Below are 24,176 nucleotides of genomic sequence, written 5' to 3' on the forward strand. Positions count from 1 at the left end.
TGAATTAGACAGAGCAAATGATTTAATCATAGATTTTAACAAGCTCATTATGTTAGGCACTTAAACAGTCAGGAAAAATGCTCAAGCCTATTGAAAGATACTATTTGTATGTAAAGGCACCCTTAAAGGGGAGATCCACCAATTTTTTAAAAGGTCTGCCTAATTGTGATGTGAAATGTGCTGTGTTAGAGAAACTTACTGAGTCACTGAGAACTTTTCGATAGGAACCATTTAATATCTTTAACGATGTGCTCTTACTTGGCAAACTTACCTAGTGCGATTACTCCAGTTCCGCACTTTGTTAGAACAAATGTGAACCGTGGTGCACGCCAGATAAACTGACTGAGACCCCCTAAGGAGGTCAGTCTCAGACTGCTTCCAGGTGGACTCTGGAGCAGTTTCTTTGAAGTATGAACGCAAAATGGGCCAAAGCCGTCTTTAAGGACCATACAGAGAATGAACAGTCATCTCCTCTCTAGACACTCACAAATGCATAGAGTCAGTTTAAAAACTGACTGAGGAACATTCAAAGTGGCTGTTATACTCCGTATACACACACATAGACTTCTAAAGTCATGACGTCGTTCTGCAGTATGGTGTTAAGCTGATTGATATGTTTTGCCGTACATTTTCCTCTGAGCATCACCAGATGCTCAGAATTAGGTCAGTACTGCTACCAGCAAGCTAATACTGCTGTGCATAGAATCGTTTTGGTAGTTAAGTTGTTTTGACAGTAGAAGTCTAAAGTTTGAGTAGCTGGTGTTATTTCATACCATAGCTTAACAGGAGTTTCTTTAGTGCAATGTTATTTCAATGACCAAGATTGTTAGCTTGTTTGTAGACATAGGAAAACTTCACACCCCCAGTCAAATTACATATACTGGTAATTTAAAATAAGCAGTAAAAATAAATGAACGCATTTTCTACAGGAGGCAAACTTAAATATAACATTTTTCTGCCAATTTTATTGCACGATTACTGCTCAGTTTAACATATTGGGGGCAAAAAACAACATGGCAAATGTGCCATACCTTTGGCACAGTCCACATTTCACATGTTATTTTTTCAGTATGTTAAATTTAGCAGAAAAACAGTATTTAAATATTAAACGTATAAAAATGTACTTATTTTTACTTAATTTGATGAAGGGCAGTCAAACCTTTGTGACCTCATAATTCAGATCTGGTCACAGTTGGGAGCGGGACAGGGGGGATTATGTATACCAAATAAAATGTTGGTAACATTTTTTTACTACAAGATGCAAAACCAGCTATTTTTGAAAAATGTAATCTATTTTTCTACTAAATGCATGACTCAAGACTGAATTTACTCCACGGGAAAACCACAGTAATGCAGTCTTTCAGTGTGTTGCTTTCTAATATGACAAGACAAAGATAAAAACAAGACAGATAAAATCTACAAACTCATTTAGTCTAGAGTACAGCACGATTCCAAAAGATTGCCAGATATACGTCAAAACAGCTGGAACTACATTCCTTGTGAGTGTCAACATACAAAGAAATCTGATTCTGATAAAAATCTGGCCAATCAACTGTGACTTTTTCTGCTTATAACTGCATGTGTATTTACAACTTTTGGTTCAGTATCAAATATGTGAGCCTGAACGCTACGTGAACAAGAACTAGTATGCAACTATGTGGACAATTTGGATTAAGGGAACCAAACTTACAGATGTAAAGTCATCCCAAAAGTTATTACACAAAAATGATTACAGATATGTGGCCTGAAGACAAACATTGTTTTACACTAGTTTTGCAGTTAGGCATTGGGCTGAAATGCATGCAGATCATTGCAAGGACAAATAGTACCCAGATTTAACACCATTTTTACCATTACCAGCCTAAGTTCACTGGTCATTTTTTACACCAAATAAAATTGCTGTGTTTTGTGTTGTAGACACCACAATCCCTGGTTCCCATCAGCAGCCTGTAAAGAACTCCAGAACTTAGCAAGTTTCTCTACAATAAACCATTTCATATCAAACCACTCTGAATGACTTTGTTTATATCTCAATGACTGAACAATGCAGAAATAAAAAAAAAACAACAACATGAATTCACATCAAAACAAGCCAATTAAATGAAATAATGGACACTATAATAGATATCCCTGAAACAGGCTGCTTCAGGGCTTGAGTGTGTATAAACAAGGCTTACTATCAGGAGTCATCCAATAGTGTTTTGGACAGTGCAGACTAGGACAAAGGTTAAGAGGATGTAATTGGTCAGAGTTTGAGTGTGGTGTGATGAGAATCAGCAGGCGATTCAACAGAACCATACGTAAGTGAGTGGGTGTGTGCGCATGAGCTGTGTTGTAGAAGATTGTGAGGGTGTGAGTTGGCCAGTGATTCTGACCTACAGATCTCTAAGGCATAATCTCAGACAGAAACCCTGATACTGGATTCTTGCCTTGAAAATTCTGGATGCTCATCTTAGATACAGATACAGAACCTCCCACCACCACAGCCACACTGCACTTTCAGGACTGTCTTTCAGGACCTGAGATTACATGCCACTGACTGTTGCAAGCATTATCAATGGTCTGGAAAGACAGACCAGATGCCATTTATCTGTTGTTGGAGGTCTGCATTTGCTCAAATGACTGCGTGTCTGATGCTTGGCCTTTTTTTAGCTTGTCTGACTCACTTATACGGCTGAAGTAAGTTTATATTAGCTTTTCACTTTCTGCATCAATCCACAGGAGAGCGTCTGTGTCTGGGTCTCTCTCTCTCTGTCCCCACTCTTGTCCACTCACAGGTAGCAAAGTCTCTCCTCCTCCTCCTCCACCAAACCCCTGGGACACAGAAAGAAGTGAAACAACTCAAGTCACATTGCAGTTTTTTTCCATCCTAGCCCAGGGCAAAGGGACACTCATGGCTGAGCAATGTTTCAAACTTCATTCCAGAACATTGACTTCAGTCACCAGCCAAGTTTGACCTTCTCCAGAGCAGTGTTAGGGCAGTGAAAGTCCACTCAAATAAAACAGAATCTTATTGTAGGTTCAGAATCACAGTGACCACTCTGAAAGTGGCCAAAGTATGGTGTCACTGGGGTCTTTAGAGCCCAGCTGTCTAAAACAAAAGTCTTGATACACTATGTGTTCCAACATATCCAGACAGCTGTCCTAATTAGTAAATCAGCTTCTTGAAGGTGCACCCATTGCTCACATGGGTGTTCAATTGCACACCCAGTTAATAATAACCAAGGAAAAACATTTACAATAGAATAGAGCACTAGAATAGCCCCACATGAGCCAAAGATCACCATGTCCAATGACATGGTATATGTCCTCCAACATAAAACTGTAATGGAGCATCATCAAACACCTTTGGGATAAGCTGGAGTTAGAGTGTTTCAATCCAGATTTAATCATCCAACATCAGTGCCTGACTTCACTAAGGTGGGGTTCTCACTGCATTTTTCTGAAGATGGACATAATTTTGCCATTTCATAATGTACAGGCAGATTTTTAAACTACTGCTCAATAAGCCAGTGTAGGGTTGCTAGCAAAAATAAGATAAACAAAAAATAAACTTTTTGTTCATGTCGTGATTTCAATCCATGTAGGACTGCAATCACTAGTCCCTCGTCCATAAGAATTTAAATCCCATCTTAGCTTTCATCTGATTGGTTAGCACAGGACAAAAAATACACTCAAGACATAGACTATTTGATCGCTTTAAGATGAATTTTCTCAACTCAGGGTGCCTGGATAGCTCCACACAAAACAGAGCACATGGAATGAGAGGCGTCCAGTGCACAAAAACAGCTTGCAAAAGACGTCCCATCCACTAAAAACAACAAAAACAGTCTGAACCACAGTTTCTACTAATGGTTCTACCTAATAAGGGACATAAGCAGCTGCTTAGGGCCCCACGCCCACCAAGACCCATAACAATTTCTGTGTTATTAATGTTGCTGTACCACTTTGATACTCCAGTGATGGGGGAAAAAGCAACTGGTTAATAATGTATCAAAAAACAATAAATGCATCTGGAACTGAGAGACAGAAAAGAAGTAGAGGAGGTTAGGAGAAAAAGCTTAAACATCAAGTTGTTATTTATTTACTGTTTTTGTTTTTTTCAATGTTATATATTGTGCCATTTTGTAGTTAAACAAGTTAAGTTAACAAGAAGTAGTTGATCTATTCGACCATTTCTTTCTAAATCTCTTCGAACACAGAGCAGTTGCTTTAAGTACTTTATAATGGTAAAAAAAGCAGTGCTGTGAGCCCATTTGCCTAAGACCACTGCTCATGTCAGCTACGCACAGTGGTGTACAAGTGTTGAGTAACACTGGGAATATGCCTGATTCAACTGAAGACCGTTACAGGGCGCACAGCCATGCTGACGTGCCTTTAGTCAAACAGCTTTCAGGAAATTTCGTTGGTAATAGCTGTATGGTGTAACTGGGGTCTTTAGAGCCAACAGCTGTCTTATCAAGGCAAGGGTAAAATAAGTTGTTCATGCTTTTAATCACGGATGACGGGGTTTTTTTTCTCTTTTAAATAGCTTGCCTTTGGAGCACACTGTTTAGTACAGCTTTGTGGTGGAGCTGCATTTTGTTGTTATTACAAAAAAAAAGTTAAAGTAAATTAAAAAGTGCAAGCCTTGTGTGTTGTGCCTTAGTTCTTTCCTAAGCTTATAAGGAATGAACCAAAAGAGAAGTTATTTTAATTTGCACTAACAGATGCTCTAAATGTTTTGTCCTTCTCTTATTAAGTTTTAGAGATACAAAGTTTTCTTATGTCAGTGTAGATATGCACAGAGCTGTAACATGAACAATCTGGCTGGCGCGAGAGGAGGCTGCTGGCCCGGACAAGCGAGCTCCCCCGTCCATATTAATGAGCCATTGTGTGCAAGGTGGCCACATCCTGTGAGGAGGATCCTTTGGCATGTTTCTGCTACCGTCTGGGGGTCACCGCAACAAACTCCTTTTGCAGGAGGTCACAAAGGGCTGCGTGCGTCATGCGGCATACCAGCAGGTGAGCCATTCACAATAGAAAGGTGGTGTAGAAGCACGCGCCTTCAAGGATACAGGAAATGTCATCACGGTTTCTACGACTGCACATGGGTGTTGTTTCCTGCGATCAGCCTTGGCTTCGGAAGCGTGACTGTTATTCTTAAGAATGCCTTCATCCAAACAGTGGTTTAATTCAGGTGCTCTCTTAAACAATGACCTCATCTTTCCTATTCTCACTCTCCCTACTGGGAATCTCATTTTAACACAGCAGGAACTTGGATGTTTCCTCATATTTGATGGAAAAAGATACTGTACTGAAAACAGTAAATACTATATTTTAAAGAGGAGGGTTTCTTTGTGAGGAATCTAAAACAATATTAGCATTTTATACAACAGTTAGTTCACACAAGCTCATTTTTTTAGTCATAACATCACTATCACTCCACTGAGTTGCTAAGCTCCTTACTTTGCCACAAACAGAAAATCGATACTTTTAAGATCACATTTGACCGACAGCCGATTTGGTCAGTCTCTGAAGATGAGACTACACTAAATTCCCAAACTGTCAGCTGGTCTGTGTGGAGCTGGAGAACGAACTGCTGGCTGTGCAGCGAGTGGTTGGAGCTCGTTACTCTGACGTAGCAACAGGCTGCTTATTAAGGAGCTATAACTTGGCGGGAGGAATCGCTAACATTAAAAGATTAAAAGAAACGTTCACGGCCCAGTTTATCTATTTATTATTTCATTTATGTAACTGTATAACAGCAATAAACACACAAGGCTGTGTGTTATCGCTATAACATCAGGGCTGTGAGGATCTACTACCACAGCCGTTTTTGCGATAACACACTCCCTCTAATGTTCTATTGCTTAAGTAGCGCGAAGACTAATGTACTAGTACTTATATTGATTGTTACCTGTAGGCAGCAATTTCTATGTCCAGTGCCATCTTCTCATTGAGTAGCTCCTCATAGTCTTCAGTCTGCTCTTTTATTTGGCCTTGCAGGTCAGCTTCTTCTTCGTCCAGCTGGCAGATGCAGGCCTAAAAAGACACTGTGTGTGAGCAACTGGTTCGTGTTAGAACACAGCAGTCTGGATGGTGTCAGTGTAATGGTCAATGTTCTTACCTCCAGGTCCTCTATCTTCAGAAAATGAGCCTCTCTCTTTGCTTCAATCTCTGCCTCCAGTTCCTCACTGTACTTCTCCAGCTCAGCTACTTCCTTCTGCAGTTCAGCAATCTAGACATTTAAAATGGTTATACGCAGGTCTAGGCAATAAAAGCGTAACAGTGATTACTGAATCCGTTTTATGTAGATAAGCAATTTAGCTATTTTTTTTACTTGATTATGCTGTTCTTAGTCTGGTTTATGAATGGCAGGGTTTAAAATGATTTGACTTTTACTTGAACAACTGAATAATTGCTACACATTTGTGACACATTCCCTAGACGAGGTGGGACAACAAGTCTACCTGTTCACTTGTAACAGCACAAACAAGTGTAGCAGGAGGGTTAGGAGAGTTAGCTAGCTATTTTCAGTGTTGAAATTACCAGGAGTGTCAAAAAGGCAATACGTTGAGGTCTTGGAACAAATGAAGGCCATGTGCTCTCTAACACAGAGCAACATAGAATAAGGCTTTTTTTCTTTTCTTAGTGTGTAAAAACACTACTCACTTTAGAAAATGCCTATAATATCATCAGCAATAATTTTTGAGTACAAATAGGCTTGTGAGTTTGCATACAATATACCATCATCGGTGGGGTGGACAAGCCGGAGCCACTGTCCAAAAAAAACAAAAAAAACAAAAAAAAAACAACACCACAGCTTATGTGGTAACACCACAAAATCCTTCTTAAAACAGAGAAAAATACATTTCAGTTTCTGCTCAGAAACATGTAGGCCATGTAAACTTTGTTCTTGGTATAGTTTGGTAGTTCTTGAGCTTGTTTGGTAGCCTTTGCTATACTCTGTATAAATCGCTTCTTGTTAAAACAATAATGGTTAAAGCAGGACCATGACATGCACACACCCACTCATAAGACTGTTATCAATACTCGTAACATTCAATCCTCTGTCCGTCCGATTCTGTGTATGTAGCTTTGCACATGGGATATAAATTGGTTTTTATAGTCTTGCACAGTGTCACTTTAAGCATATCGCTGTTGTCGGAAGAAAAACTTGTCTCCAAATATCCAAAAGGTAACTTTAGATCAAGTGACCCTTATTAGTCCCAGAATGGGGAAATTTCACCTCCGCATTTAACCCCTCCATGAAGTGAAACACCACATACACTCTAGTGAGCACACTTGCCCGGAGTGATGGGCAGCCCAATCCGCAGCGGCCGGGGAGCAGTTGGGGGTTAGGTGTCTTGCCTAAGGACACCTCAGTCATGTGCTGTCGGCTCTGGGGATCGCACCGGCCACCTTACGGTCAGGAGGCTGGTTCCCTAACCTCCAGTCCATGACTGCCCTAACTTTACAGGAGAAGGAAAAAAAAACCTACTTTACTTTTAATGTAAGTCAGTGGAAACAGAAGTCATTCTATTCGTTTCTGTTCTATGAAGTCAGACTACTGTTATATTGTAGCTTTCTTTTACTGTTGCTTTAGCTTATTATAATCATTACTATGCTATTAATAATGGTAAATGGCTTTGTCTTATTTGTTTTTATTAACTTTAATGTAACCACAATCGTTTAACCCCATTCATGTTTTGTGAGGGAAGCCGTGCCATTTGTGGAAAGCTGCAGCATGGTTTTTAACAAGCATGGTCACAGTAAAACATAAAAATGTGTTGCTACAGAAGCCACACAGGAAAATGATGTTGAAGTCAAAGATTTCAAGACAAATAGGATTACTTTTAGTAAAGGCACAGACATCACGTTTTCTCACACTTTCATTCACCTAACATGATTGGCAATCACAGCAGATGGAGTCTCCTAGTGATTCATGACACTATTGGCAGTTGGCTTAAGCCTAATAATGAATGATATGGAAAAATATACCGTTTGATGTTTTGGCCGTATCGACCAGTCCTAGTTATACAGCTAGGCTACTGCATAGAGTGCAAAGCAATACAGTGTTGACAATGCAGTTTGTTTGTCAATGAGTGATGCCTAATTCATCAATACAAAGGAATGCATGTGCATATGAAGCCCACTGGAATTTCAGGTTGCCTATCCTCCTTACAACAAACAGAATGCAGAGAGCTGTCTGCCCCACCTCAGGGCAATCCCTTGCTGTGAGTAATTACTGTAATCAGGTAAGCTAAACAGTCAGCTGGCAGAGATGGATGGAGAGCGTGGGCTCTGTTTCTCTTTCAGGTAGATCACAGGAGGCTCTGAGCTGCCTTATTAACGGGCTGATGAGCTGCCCGGCGGAGGTGGCTGTCCCTCTTCTCTGGGTTTCAGGTGTGATTGGTGAGATCTGGCTGTCTGCCCTTTGTCTGTACAGGCAGAGAAAAATACACCAATGCCTCCTTCATAAAGTTCAGTACAACAAGAGCAGAGCAGGCCTAATTTCACCATTAGCAGTTTGTTTAGCCAAGCTATGTCTCAGTGAGAAACCAGCCTGCAGACATCCATCACTGACCACAGGATAAGAGACAGAGACAGAGAGAGAGAGACGGAGAGAGAGAGAGAGCAGAGAGAGAGAGAGAGAGAGAGAGAGAGAGAGAGAGAGACAGAGGGAGAGCGAGCGAGAGCGAGCGAGAGCAGAGAGAGAGAGATGGGATACAGAACAAAGAAGGTGCAGAAAGCACGCTAGAGATAAGGAGGATGCGAGATGGGTGACGGCAGAGAGTAAGAGAAAGTGAGGGAGTGTGTGAGTGCAAGGAGAGTAAGACGGTAAGCGAGAAGGAAAGGAGGAGTGGAGGAGAGGAAGCAGAGCAAGGCAATGCAGGCTGTCCATCATGCTGGTCCGCGTGTTGCAGATTAAGAAAGAACATGCAGTGTTATGAGTGCAGGCAGTGTGGTTTCAGAGGAACCGTTTATTTTCGGAGTAGGGTATGACCACAGCCAGCTTAATTAGAACCAAACCACTGTGTTTGTTATTGCAAATGAAAAGGTGTCAGCTGTGACCAACTGATGATTTTTCTGCCCTCTAGAATGTAAACTGAGGGCGATGAATGGTTCCTAATCATGTCACAGTGAAATTCTTCTCTGAGAACTCCAATGTGAGTAGAAGAGAAGCGACTAATGATCATTTCCATAATTGATTCATCTATCAACTACTATTCAACTAACTGAGTACTCCAACGATTATGCCCACTTCTGTTCCTCTCCCTATGCTGCCACAATTGATTTCTGCTTTTCTGGTGTAACAACACAACAGAAGCTGTTTCATCCCCAAAGGCTTCTTGTTAGAACGACTGCATGCACAGTACTGTATAAAAGACCACTTTGTTTTTTTCATTTCCATGCAAGACAGCCACTATATACAAGTTATTTAATTTTAAGCATTAGGAAAAAAGGAGAAAGTATATATTTAAAACAATTACATTTACTGTGTCCAACCTTTGCCTTTATTAAATTTTTTTTTTTACATTTTTCATTTCCACAAGACTTGCATAGATATTTGCAAGGAAATTTTTTCCCACCCCCATAAGATCAGTCTTAGAAGTTTGTATTCATTGTGTTTTCTGCTTCTCTTGATCCATGTGATCTTAAACACATTCAATGGTGATGAGATCTGAGGCCTGAGCTCTGGGAGGAGCACTGTTCAGAGAACACAAGCAGCTTCTTTGTTTGATTTGCACATTTTCTTTTTTTGTCTATTTCTTCTTGGGAAAAAAAAAAAAAGTTTATTGACAGCAAAACATCTTTTCAGACACATGTTGTTGAGTTCTCACAGAAGAAGGATGGACAGAAATACCTGTCCATTTTTTTGAAGCAAAAAGTGATGCTTAAACTTCTCCTGTTTCAAAGAAGAAAGCTTTAAGGACTGTATCTGATGACAGTTTTGGGGCTTTTCCAGGTCTAGAAGTTCTGGAAACTTATGATGATATCTAATCTAATCCAAAATATCTACCTAATTGCTGTTTTGGCTAAAAATGAATGTAAGTAAATGAAGGGCAATCTCTTACTAAGACTTGCAGCACTAGTGAATAACACTAACGTGTTACTACTTTGTCTTCTTGCTTTTTCCTCTTTCCCTTAAAACAAAACTTCTCCGTGAGAAAGTGCAGTTGACAGGTGAGGTTTTATTACCGTGCCTCTCCTGAGACCCTGTTGGAATGTGTGAAGTTTATGAAGTTTACTGGGGGGAGAAGAGCTGGCAGACTATGAAATGTATTGTTCATAATGGAAGACAGTGAGAGAGATAAACACTGCAGCCCTCACATCTCCCAGCGCTATCTCTAAGTGTAAACACAGCGGTCAGCACGAACACTGCGGTCTTATTCCCTGCCTGTCATTCTTGCTGACGGCCAAGCACAGAGGAGCCCCTCCTCACCTATCATAGTTCCTAACCGCTCATTTACACGATTACACCTGAGACAGAGACGGACAACCGTTGTGTCCAGGAAGAGCTATGGTGGGCTCCACATCAGGGGAATCATTTGTGTGAAAGGCCAGTTGGCTCGAATGCAGAGTCACTCACCAAATCTTTCAGAGCCTTCATGTCAGTCACTTTGGAGACATCCTTTATTTCCCCTCCAGTCCGTTTTTCCAATTGCTTCCCCTTCTCCTCCCCTCTGGCTGTGATGGCGGCAACTGCAGAGGCCCTAGACTCAAACTGTTAACACAAGTGTGCTGCATCAGTCCAGCCCAATTGCTCAGATCGACCTACTGCACAAAATGACTCTGGTGTATACAAAGACGGATAATGTGGACGGATAATTCATCTCCACTTACACTAGCTCACTCTCATTCCCAATTAACACAAGCGTAAATAACAGTGAAAGGAAAGCAAATGAAGCTCATCAGGTAAGCCATTGTGATGAGCCAAAAATCAGCCTGTAATCATCATTAGTCCAAGACCCAATCGTTATCAATTGTGAATGACACAATTGTACCTTGTGCAATGGTAATGAGGCCCAGACCCAGCGCTAGACCCTGGGTCCAGCTGGCACACAACAAGAGAGAGGAGGGCAAAATGAAGCAAAGGCAGGAATTCGAGAAGAGTTTAAGGTACGTGTTCAGTACAAAAGCTAATGTCATTATCTTGACCTAAATCTCTTTCTTATGCACACACACAAAAGTTTCTTTGTGAGATTCATTTCTTTGTGGGATGTTTCCATTCAGTTCAATCAATTACTGTAGCTAAATGCAGCTATAGTACCCAGCCTTAACCTCAGAAACAAAAATCCAATCTTTCTGCATCTTAAAGCTGCAATTATGGGGGGCTAACCAAATGTTCTCACAACTTCAAAACCCACAAATTTTATGACATTTTTTACTTTTTGTTCCATCATCCTAGGGATATTTGGTCTCCACAAAGAGCAAAATAATAGGGCTGCAAATTACAAATACTTTTTTTTATATTAATTGACTAACCTAACAACTATGTTCCAGTCAGAAATATTTACTTAAAATTTATTTAAAATGTATTTAAATTTTATTTAAAATATCTGAATTTGAAAATTACCCAGTGAAACATTAAAATGCTTTCATTTACATTACTGCTATAGTTATTTTTTAGTTGAAACTGTTGCTGAATCAAGTATGATTAAATAAGTGAATAGTATGAATAAGTATGATTGAATAAAAGAAATTGCTGAGCTCAAAAAATAAATGTTCATTTTTATTTACTAGCGCCTCCAAACAATAACAATCTAAAAATAATTTCATATTACCTCTTTGTTTATCAATTAGTAGTTATTTGGTAATATCTGATACATAATTGGCTGAAGGCTTCTCCATAAAACATGTTTTTGGCTGGCAATAACTCTGGAATTCCTAATGCTCAAAAGTACCATAAAAAAGATTTAGGATCGTCTCATGCACTACTTTTATCCTGCCTGGGGCAAATGGATGGAGTGTGGAGCATTATCAATTCATTATTGAATTGCTCCTTCAGTACGACTAATTACTACTCTGTGCTTACCATCACTGAAATGCTGATCTCTTTCATGAGATATTCTGTTTCGCAAACATGTAGCCTAACGTTGCATTTCCTGGGCTGGCGTCAGCTACTAGGCTTGTTAGTTACAGCATGCAGAATGTGTTGGAATTCGTGTGCTTTCATTTAGTTTGTGCATCAGAGATTTAGTGTTGTACTGCAGAGAAATACGTCTGCTTTGTATATGGTGCACTGCACATTGTGATATGCCTAAACATTTTGCATTGGGGGCCAAATAGTGGGCCAAAAATACAAAACAAAACACTATATTTTGTTACTAAAATCCTTACAATATAATTGAAAAGAAAAATAAGAATTAAATAAGTGTAAAAGTATGTTTATTGAATTACTGGTTGAGGGGGTGGGATTAGGTTAACTTAAATTAAATGTCCTGGCCAACTTTGCCCTGTAGGACACACTGCTCTGGACTCTCCTGCAGCCAGCCTCCCAGTGCAGCAGCTCTCTTCCCTCTCAAGGCCCATGCCGCCAAGGAGCCTGGGAAGGAGGCCAGAACCATGATTACTGGCTGTGACCCCGGTGGAGAGCAGTCATTCTTGGGGCAGGCAAGGTCAGAGGGCACTGGTGCTAGAGGATGACCTTTGAAGAGCCCCCTCTCCTCATAAGCCACTGAGCACACAATAAAGCTCTGTGCTGGAAAAGAGCAGTGGACAGAGCTCCTCTACAGCGGGTAAAGTGGGAAAGAAAACACACATGCCAATCCCTCCAAAATGTGTGAAAGCTCACGTTTAGACTTGGTGTGGGTGCTGCTTAGTGCTGTAACACTGAATATACAGTAGGGAGAGTGAGGAGACTTATGAGGACAATAAAGCATTTTGCATGTTAAGATATTTTCTATGTATATAAACATGGTTACATAAGAATGTTGACAACATAACCATTTGATTTTGTGTATTTCAGATCTGTGCAATATATTGGATAGTAGAATTGAGCCAGACATAGAACTAGAATTGTAGTGCAAAGAAACTATGCCACAGAACAAAGAGACATGCCTCCATAAGAAGAAAATGTCCCCAAATTTCAAAGTATGCTTATTTATTTTCTATAAGTCACGCCATTGATTCTGAATACAAGCCGTAGTCTACCTAGGTTTCAAACATCTACTAAACAGCGGTAGCTCTGTGCCAGGACTCTACTGGCAGTGTCACTGTAAAACTGATACATACAAGAGAAAAAAAGTGTGTCAACATCTGTTACAGGCTTCAAATAAAACACACAGAATGTCTTTTTCAAGCTTCAACAATTTGTGTTTATTATATAAAGCCTAAAAAAATGTTTGTGCCCCTGCGTCAGTTTAACACTGACACAATATTAGAAATGTGTTAGAGGAAATTAACACTTCCATAGGACAGTTTTGTTTTTCTTGTTTTTTCCCACACTTTATGGCCTCACCAAAGGCCTCGCTCTAATAATCATGGGTCACCAATGGAAATAGCTACAAGTCAACCAAATTTGAGTCCTAATGTAGGCTAATGTTGAAGTGTATTATTACCATAGCTATAGTCATGGGTGTAAAACTGCACTCATGCAGTCCAGTAAAGATGTTAGGGGCTAGGGGCTAAATTGCAGTTTGACTGCCCACCTGCACTGGTATTACGCCAAAGGACTGAACAACTGTAGTAGGTGTAGAAATCTTAGTATCAGCATAGAGCAGACTATAAATGCATCCATAATGTACCTGTAGGCTATCAGCCAGCTGGCAGTAGTACTCCTTGATATCCATGATGGCTGGAGTGATGTCAATGGAGGGGAACTGCAAAGCCACAGTAGGAGCTCCCTTATCTCCAGTCTGAGGTTCAGACAGGGTCTCAATCCTCTGTGGACCAACGCAACATTAAGAGGTTACATGTTTGTCTTCAAGTTGCAATACGTGGTCCTCTAAGAAAGACTGCCATGTTCATTAATCTTGCCTGAATGCAGCACTCGTGAAAAGAATATGCAAACTAGCACTCAGCCTGGACCCCTAAACATTAATAATAAGCTTGCAGCAGATTCATCAGGGGAGTATGGGGTGTTTGGAATATCCCGATAATGGTAGCTGTCAATTATATTCAACTGCATGTCTGTTTTCATTTAATATTCCAGAACAGTTCTCGGGCCGTGAGTTATGGAGCGTGCCGCTAAGGGAGTGTGTTAAATGTGGGATGCCACAGTGATGCGGGGAGAAAAACACACACTGATGAAGTTTCCTCTGCCTCAAGCACTCCTCTGCCCCTAGCTCCCAATGCTGATATGAGGGACTGGGCTGTCTATCACCTCTGGAGGAAAAAGGAAATAAGGGTGGAGAACGAGAGGTGGGGCGAGAGAAAAAGAAAGAGAGAGAGAGAGAAAACTGGTGCAGCGGAAAAAAGGTGCAGAAGGCAAGGTAGAGATAAGGATGATGAGAGGTAGAGAGAAAACCTAGGAGAGACAGAAACAGAGAGATAGAGGAAAAAGGGAGGGTTCAGGGAAAAAAAGGTATAGAAAGCAAGGCAGAGATAAGGAGAATGAGAGACAGAGAAAGAAGACAGAGAGAAATCTTTCTTGTTATGTGGGCCAAAGCTCTATTATCTGTGACATCTAACTCGCCCAGGCCAGCTCTTGGCTGCTGTCTACTCTCTCGTTCACTCTCTCTCATGTCACCCTGTAATGGAGCGCGCTAACAGCTGATGAGAGTGGCCACTGAGCACAGTAGCCAACTCTTTGGACATGTGGATGGGCAAGTGGTTATCTTACATATAGTGCAGTCTAACATCAGCCAAAGGTTTACTGTCCAATGAAACAACAGCTTCACTGTACATGCTGCTTTGAGGGTGCTACCCACCACTTACTAGAGTTTAAATGTTGCGTAATGAATGTGAATTAGAGAAAATGCCACACAATCATCTACTGTTTGAACAAGGCTTACAAAACAAAGTTGAGCGGTAATAGCGAAACTAGCTTTACATTGATCTTATAATCTTTACTGGCATGTTTACATGTGTTTATATATAATCTTTAGTGAGATGTTTACATATGTTGCTTATTATTTCAACCTCAAGACCGCTGGTCTTAGAAACTCCCTGCACTGAAAAACACGTTCTTTAAATGGTTGATTCCTCTTGGTATTCAACGTAATGTTCAATATACTAACGTATGCTAATATAAGAGGATTAAAACGTGGTGACAGGAAAGTTAGTGCTACAGAGCAAGCAGTAACATACCCAATGCAATATTTGAAGTGTTTGGACTGGGTAGATTGCTAAAATAGATGTTTATAAATTATGTTTTTTTAAAATTATGATGGTGTCACAAGTATGTCTAATAAACTTAACAAATGTGTTAAAACTTAACAAATATGGCCTGTAGAGCTGTTCTCTGCAGGTAAGAGTAGTTTAGGTTGCTGCAGCTTAACACACCACATCACAGGTTTGATTCTGGCCCACTGCAGCTTCATGGCTCCCCCTTTTAGACTCAAATCAACGGGAAGAAACCAATGTTTTTGTGTGTGGGGACATTAGCTTAGGTACTCTTTCTCCACTATACTATCCTAGTTAGCATCAAAGCATGCAGATTAAAATAGCTCCATCCACCACAACATATGTTGAACATATGCACGGTTAGAGAGTAAAGACTGATCAAGTGAAGTCGAGTGACAAGTGTTGGATTAAAGAACAGAATCTACTCTGTGGTGAGTTTCTAGCCTGTTAACAAGCACTATAATAATCAGCTCCACTGTGCTCTCCTCTAGTTCTGCACTATTAAGCAACTGTTACTGGTTTAACATTTTTTGGTCAATGAATTACTATCAGCAGGGCAGGGCTGGGAATTGTTCAGAAAAAGAAATCATTCCTTGAATCTGGACAATTGGGAATCAATTGGACTCAATTCCACAAAGTGACGTTTAGGTCCAAATCAAATATCATTCTCAGTGCCAAAACGGTGACTCAAATGAAGGAACTGACAGGAGAATCAGGTAAATAAGCTAAGCTTATTTAGCTGGCATTAACACTCCAAAATATCCTTGCTAAGGTCAAGAATCTTATCCATATTGAAGTCTTTCTGATGTCTTGAGATTATCGTGTAGAACAGACTCGTTGCGTTCACTCCAATTCCCTTCAATTGGAATCATAATCAGAGTCAGCTACAAAATTATAATCAATTAGCCTTACTGCAGGGTAGTGGGGGAAGAGGTGGGATTGGAAAACTACAATTTGCATAATTATGTATATTCATATTTCTTCACATTCTTTGTTGTACAGGTTCAGGAATGCTTTTGTGTCATTGTGGTAGTTTCCTGACATGACAATAACACAAAAATAAGTTCTATTCCATTCTATTACATATTATATTTTAGCTGTAAAATCAATCTGAAATCAAAATGGATTTTTTACCTTTGTTAATTCCCGGTCAAAATTAATCATTTAATGTATAAAAAAATGTGTGTGTGTGTGTGTGTATTATTTATTTTACTGAACCTGCTCATAACTCAGAGAAACTCAGCACAGGAAAAAAAAACATAAAAAAAGAATAACACATACATATATATATATATATACATACACATATATATGTGTGTGTGTGTGTGTGTGTGTGTGTAATATATATATATACATACACACACACATACATATATACATACACACACACATACATACATACATACACACACACACACACACACACACACACACACCCACCCACACACCAACTTACCAGCTCTTGCTGTCTTTCCATTTCAGCCAGCTGCTCTTCATAGATGGCCACTTGTTCTCCGAGTGCTAGGCAGTCGGTAGTGACTTCATCAACCTCCTGCAGGGGGCAGCAGAGATTAGCAAGCAAGTCATTGTACACTCAAACACATACAATCGTCAGTTCCACCGCCACTCTGTGCCTAGTGCTGAGCTACCACCTCTCCACCACCTGCTGTTGCACACTGCAATGCAGGCAGCTCGAGCAGGAGGAGCTTTGGACGCATGGCCAGCAGCCACGCACACAGCCTGTCCTCCGCCCGTGCGAGACAGAGCCGTTTTTATTTAGCTCATCTGGGCTTCTTAAGTGCCTGATTAATTGGCAATGAATTCAATTACTCCAAGCGAACAGCATTTGCATGTGAATGTGGCTGTGCTGCGGCAGGCCGCGGGAAGCAGAGGAAGCGCGTTCCCCCACCCACCACCAACACCCCCAGCCTAGAGCTGGCACAGGGGGCGCTTCTGCACCATTATCTCAGTCCGAACACGAGCCTAGGACTGAAGAGAGTCTAGACGCTGTCTTAGCGCTGGGGCTGAAGCCTACATGATTAGCTCTTCTCTTTATTGGTGCTACGCTTCAGCACCATCCTCATGTGAGCAGCCTGAATGCTAACCAGGCCAGCGCCTGCAGCCATGTTTTCCATTTCAGCTGAATGCGGTCATTAAATCTTCAAGGCAGTGACAGCTTCAAACAGGAGACGGGGGAAAAATCAGCAAGAAAAACGCCTTTGAAATTTGACATTTCATACAATGGCCGAATCAGCTGTGTGTATTAAACGGTATATACCGCCCTTTCACAATTTAAATAGATTCATTTCGCTCTCTGTAGTTTGTCCCTACTTTCTAATACTAACCTAATTACCACGTGTTATGATATGGGGGATTTAACCCGTTTCTCAATCGTTCAGTACAGCTGAACCCCTGCCGCCTCTGTTTTTCACTGCTCGGAGTCTCCACCAGGTCTTTCATTCTCTGTGTATTTTATAGCTCTCTCTCTCTTTCTCTTTCTCCCTCTCTCCAGCTGTCCTCCATTCAGACCTCAGCCCAGCTCCACTCCGTACTGCATCTGGCAGCGAGATATGAGAGCCTGCATGAGTGAATTATGAGACGTAGTAACAGCTTTCCCACATCTGCTCTTTTACTGGAGGAGATGTGCGCCGACATGTGTGGAGTGACAGGCCGCTTTATGCAGGCAGCAGCTCGTGTTTCAGCATGGCCGCTGGCCCAGAGTCAGCGTGAGACTGCTAATCAACATCCTCCAGAACAGAACTGTGAACAGCAGCTGTGCTGAGCCACTCCTGGAGCAGGCAGTCAGTCTTCTCTACTGGAGGCAAGCCACAGGCAGGGCGATGTCGCTGATCCCAATGCGCAGGCTAATAGTGCCATCTACTGGTAAGAGTCATTTACTTACTGGATGTCACAATAGCCTCGCTTAAAATGGCAAGTTTGGATGATCAATTCTACACAGTTTCTCTTACCCCAGACAGAGCCAGTCTGCCGAGAATGGTTGGAGACTGAAGTTTGCTTCTTTAGCTTTGCAACGGAGCAAGGAGGCAAAATAACATCTACCACAGCATTGTGCAGAATGCCTGAATATACTCAAATCCACATCAAATAGTCCGAAACAGACTTATTAATGAGGTTCCTGGTGCTGTATGACTAACCTTTATGTACAAAAACGGACAAAAGTTGCTAAGAACAGCAGCAAACCCGAAATGAAGCATGCATTTTTAATGAGGCCTATTTATCACACCAATATAAAGCCCTATTCTGTCTTTTCTTGCATATTCTTTATGCATTTTCAGTTTGATGATTTCTTTGGTTTATTTTTAAATTTTTCTCCATATTGTCTATAATGAACATGAGTTAAGATGTAACTGATTTACAAGTAAAGTTTCTAGCCTACTAAATGTTCCGCCAATGTGTTACAAATAATACTACGAGAAAACAACCTGTTTTCATTCACTAGTCACAAATGTTATGCAACAGCACAACAGTGTACTGTCAGAAACGACATAGTTCTATTTGAGATTAGTGCCTCGGTGTGGTTTAAAACAAGTGTGTAGTGATGTAGCATTACGCTACACTGGTGGCTATGAGCCTCTGTTACTTGTTAGCTATATAGCTACACTGGACCCTAATGCAAAACCTTAAACCAAACAAGTTGTGTCTGATAAACTACATGGAAAATTGCATATGTTTTTTTTTAGCTTAACCATTGCATTAAGGCTATGGATAATAGACTCTTGTATGAATGACATGTAATTATACTGGATGTAAAGTCAGAAGCTTAAGCCTCCACAGGATTACCACAGCAACATCCTCACGCTCCAGCTGGATGAGACTCCGCTCCTCCACAACCTTGTCATACTTTGTCTGCACAGTCCATAGCTCTGTCTTCAGCTCTTCTGTGTCGCATAAAATCTTCTCCTAATTAAAGCAGATGGAAAAAGAACCCCATATAAGACCCAGCTCAACAACATGGGTTGCCTACCTAAGGGCATTAATTAATACCCCATTTATTAGTCTATGTTTATATGAACTGAAAAACCTCATGGGAAAATGTTAGATGGAATAATTGCACTGCACACTTCCTTTTAAATAACCGACTCCTTTTTTGTTAATTGTATGAAACTACACTGCTCATAAAAATAAAGGGAACACTCAAATAACACATCCTAGATCTGAATGAATGAAATATTCTCATTGAATACTTTGTTCTGTACAAAGTTGAATGTGCCGACAACAAAATCACACAAAAATCATCAATGGAAATCAAATGTATTAACCAATGGAGGCCTGGATTTGGAGTCACACACAAATTTAAAGTGGAAAAACACACTACAGGCTGATCCAACTTTGATGTGATGTCCTTAAAACAAGTCAAAATGAGGCTCAGTATTGTGTGTGGCCTCCACGTGCCTGTATGACCTCCCTACAATGCCTGGGCATGCTCCTGATGAGGTGGACTAAAGCATCTGCCAACTCCTGGACAGTCTGTGGTGCAATGTGGCGTTGGTGGATGGAGCGAGACATGATGTCCCAGATGTGCTCAATCGGATTCAGGTCTAGGGAACGGGCGGGCCAGTCCATAGCTTCAATGCCTTCATCTTGCAGGAACTGCTGACACACTCCAGCCACATGAGGTCTAGCATTGTCCTGCATTAGGAGAACCCAGGGCCAACCGCACCAGCATATGGTCTCACAAGGGGTCTGAGGATCTCATCTCGGTACCTAATGGCAGTCAGGCTACCTCTGGCGAACACATGGAGGGCTGTGCGGCCCTCCAAAGAAATGCCACCCCAGACCATTACTGACCCACTGCCAAACCGGTCATGCTGAAGGATGTTGCAGGCAGCAGATCGCTCTCCACGGCGTCTCCAGACTCTGTCACGTCTGTCACATGTGCTCAGTGTGAACCTGCTTTCATCTGTGAAGAGCACAGGGCGCCAGTGGCGAATTTGCCAATCCTGGTGTTCTCTGGCAAATGCCAAGCATCCTGCATGGTATTGGGCTGTGAGCACAACCCCCATCTGTGGACGTCGGGCCCTCATACCATCATCATGGAGTCGGTTTCTAACCGTTTGTGCAGACACATGCACATTTGTGGCCTGCTGGAGGTCATTTTGCAGGGCTCTGGCAGTGCTCCTCCTGTTCCTCCTTGCACAAAGGCGGAGGTAGCGGTCCTGCTGCTGGGTTTTTGCCCTCCTACGGCCTCCTCCACATCTCCTGGTGTACTAACCTGTCTCCTGGTAGCGCCTCCAGCCTCTGGACACTAGGCTGACAGAGACAGCAAACACTTCTTGCCACAGCTTGTATTGATGTGCCATCCTGGATGAGCTGCACTACCTGAGCCACTTGTGTGGGTTGTAGAGTCCGTCTCATGCTACCACGAGTGTGAAAGCACCACCAACATTCAAAAGTGACCAAAACATCAGCCAGAAAGCAGAAAGGTACTGATAAGTGGTCTGTGGTCCCCACCTGCAGAACCACTCCTTTATTGAGTGTGTCTTGCTAATTGCCAATAATTTCCACCTGTTGTCTATTCCATTTGCACAACAGCTGTGAAATTGATTGTCAATCAGTGTTGCTTCCTAAGTGGACAGTTTCATTTCACAGGAGTTTGATTTACTTGGAGTTATATTGTGTTTAAGTGTTCCCTTTATTTTTTGAGCAGTGTATGAATGTACAAGCCTAAATTGGCCAAATGAGCTGTTTAGTTATTTTGCTTTGTAGCTGTCGACACTTAGAAAGTTACTAACTTAAGTTACTCTTTTTTTTTTTTTTTTTAAATCCGCTTTATGATAATGCTCCTTGTATGTTTGCCATGGATAGCACCAAGTTAGCGGGGTTAGCTCAACACTGGACTCAGTTTTGATTATTTTACATACAGACATTTTAAGCTGGCCATGTATCCTAGCAAGGTTCCCAGGGCCTTTGGAGGAAAAACAACCCCAAAATATCACAGATCCGCCATCATACTTAACCGCTGGATGAGGTTCTTTTCTACTCTATTTTTGTTTCATCTTACCACAGAACATGGTTCCAGTCAAAGCTCCAGTGGCACCTTGTGAAATCCAGGCACTTACGTTTTTAGTTAGATAAATGAAAACGTTCTTGGGCATGCCTTTGTTGGCACAGAGGAGCATCTAATTGCTATTTTGTAGAGCTAGTGGTCCCAAAATGCTATCATCTACCTCAAACTATCCTCTTCACTGTGCACTGAGGGTAAAACAAACATGCATCCTCTTCCAAACAGGTTCACTATAGCTCCAGTTCTTTAAACTTCACAAATGTAAATATAGTGGCTGTTGTCTGATGGTAATTTAAAAATGAAAAATATAAATGCAAACATGCCTCAGTTAGATTTTGCTCATAAAAAGGGCTGCTAATTAAAAAAAACAAGTTATTTAGAAATATTTTAATGCAAAGCTTCCATGGCCTTTTGCCAAAAGTGTCAATAATTATAGAGCTGTCCCAGAAAAGTGTATTATAATGTAATGACAATATTTATGATGATAACAGTCATATTGCCCTCCCTCACTGCAGTACCTTTTCTCTGCGTAGTCTCTCAATGACGGCCTCCAGGCTGGAGTCCGCGGGGCGGCTGTCGCTGAGGGAGGTGGAGGAGCTCGGCCTGGCTCCCAGTCTCTTCTCCAGTTCAATGATCTGAGACTCCAGAGACTCGTTCTCCTCCTCCAGACAGCGTGCCTCAAAGACACAAAACATGCAGCTATATGAGTATTGTGAAAGGAATGACCCCTTGGGCGTCATTGTACATGAAACTGATTAAAAAGGCACATAAAGCAGCGCAAACAGCAATTGCTATAAAGTGTTCCTCCTAAAAATGCAGTTTAATTAACTCTTCCGACCTCTCCATCTAACGTGTGAACTCGGCAGTCATCGTATATGAATAATATGATAATCAGAAGCCATTACATTCACAGCTGCTCAATAAGCCCTCCTGACTCTCTTTGCCTGATGGAACGAAGAGCCTTGAGGGTGTGTGACATGTGAAGCATTTCATATATGAGCAAACTATTCTACACCCAGCCTCAAAGTGCTGCCTCTCCCAGTCTCACCACATCGATAAGGCTGGCCAGGCGATCGTTGAGGGCGGCGATTATGGAGCGCTCTTGGGCGAACTGCACCACACCCTCCCTGTTTAGAGCACGAGCTGCAGCAAAATCTGGCTCCATCAGCAACACTCCACCCCTACCAAACACAGTCATCATCTTAATGTACAATTACTGTTTGAATGACTGTTTACTTGCTGAAGTACTGTTTATTTGGTGATTTTAACATATTTGCGGGGGAGAAAACATAAAATTATGTCTGTGCAAAGGTTGTGGCACATTTTATATTGTATTATATTTTTCTATTCCCCCAATGTTAAAATCACCAAATGAACAGAAGTGATGCACTAAAAGTTTGTATTTTAGTGTGTTCTCTGTAGAGAAGTGTTAACTTATTTTCATTTAGAAAATCAACAAAACATGTTATTTGACCAATGGTGTTCAAACCTTTGCACATACCTATGTGCCATAGTTCTTTGTTTTTAAACCACAGGCAAATAAAGAACAAGAGCAAGCAAGAAAAGGCTTGTAAATTGAAAGAGCCGGACCATTCTAGTAATTCTGTCATCTGACATGGCTACTCACAAATACATTTAGTCAATGGAAGTGCAGATAAAAATATAAAATACATTATATATTACACACACACATACATACACACACTATATATATGTATATATGTGTGTGTGTGTGTGTGTGTGTATATAAAACATACTGAACTCTCTTTCTGTCAGTACATTCAGCTACAGTACTGAAATGTACAGTGTACTGTGTACACAGCACAACAATTGGAATTAGAGATGGGTAATATGACTACTTATCAGGATAATTTATCATATTGTTTTTCTAAGCATACTCTGAATATTATCAGTACTTGAAGAACAACGACCAACTACGTGTTGAATTAAAAACAAAGCATCATTAGCCTTGTTTAATAGGATTTCATTAAATATGTCATAGTATTTATAGTTTTTATAGTATTTTTTGAAATGTGGCACCACTGTCTGTTGGCAAACTTCCAAACAACTCAATATTGTAATGCATAATTGCAAAAACTTTGAAGTGTTGTATGTTTTGGCCTCTGCCTGAAATAATAAACAGGGATGTTCCTAAAGGAAAGCAAATCTTCTACCCTAATCTCTATACACTGCATCTGATTACCATGGACAATAATGTCCTTGTACCTGCCCTCTTGCTCCTATAACAATTGAGGCTCCGGTCAATGGACTCCCTGTTCTTTCAATAAAAACAGGGAAAAGCATAAACATTACTGTCCAAGTTAATTGACTGTATTCTGCAGATGTAGCAGATAGACTTTAGTCTGAGAAATGCTAGAGAACACTGGCAAAAAATTAGATTACCATAGCAACACTTTGAAGTCACTTTCTTTTTATACCAAAATCCAAACACTGGCACAGCACGAAATCCATTTCTCTCATTGCATAATGCCCCTAGCTGTGAAAAGTAAGAGTGGATGTGCTGTTCCACAGGTACTGACCTGCCAGAAGAGCGCAGGAGCTGGGCTCCACAGCGCTGACTGACTGTTGCAGTCTGGCTCCACTGCTCCTCTTCAAACAGCTTGCGGTACGACGACACTCTCAGCATAGTCACGGCTGCTCCAGAGCTGTCCAATAACAGGCAAAAAGGTGGCTGCAGCTTCAGCCTGGAGACTTTATACACTGCAGGGCTGAGAATGTCACACACATATATGAAGATTCTCTCGCTGAGGACTGGACAGACTAACTATAGGAGCGATGTCAGCAGCAAAATGTTTCACATACAGCAGAAAGAACTTGACCATGGGATCAGTATTCGAAAACATTGCTTAAGGTATCC

General features: G+C 41.1%; 1 protein-coding gene across 1 annotated transcript; it reads right to left on the bottom strand.

Moving 5' to 3' along the window:
• vimr2 (vimentin-related 2) lies at positions 1-24,141 on the bottom strand. Its single transcript, XM_017698295.2, has 11 exons — positions 24,122-24,141; positions 23,839-24,027; positions 22,347-22,479; positions 21,817-21,975; positions 19,075-19,194; positions 16,730-16,825; positions 13,734-13,871; positions 10,577-10,711; positions 6,110-6,220; positions 5,900-6,024; positions 1-2,814 (listed from the first exon to the last, which is right to left on the bottom strand). The coding sequence occupies exons 1-11, from the start codon at positions 24,139-24,141 to the stop codon at positions 2,772-2,774; spliced, it is 1,269 nt and encodes a 422-aa protein (XP_017553784.2). The 3' UTR covers positions 1-2,771.
• Positions 24,142-24,176: the final 35 nt, after the last annotated feature.

The sequence above is a fragment of the Pygocentrus nattereri genome, chromosome 8 (genome assembly GCF_015220715.1).
Source record: "Pygocentrus nattereri isolate fPygNat1 chromosome 8, fPygNat1.pri, whole genome shotgun sequence".
In the NCBI taxonomy this organism is placed as follows: Eukaryota; Metazoa; Chordata; class Actinopteri; order Characiformes; family Serrasalmidae; genus Pygocentrus; species Pygocentrus nattereri.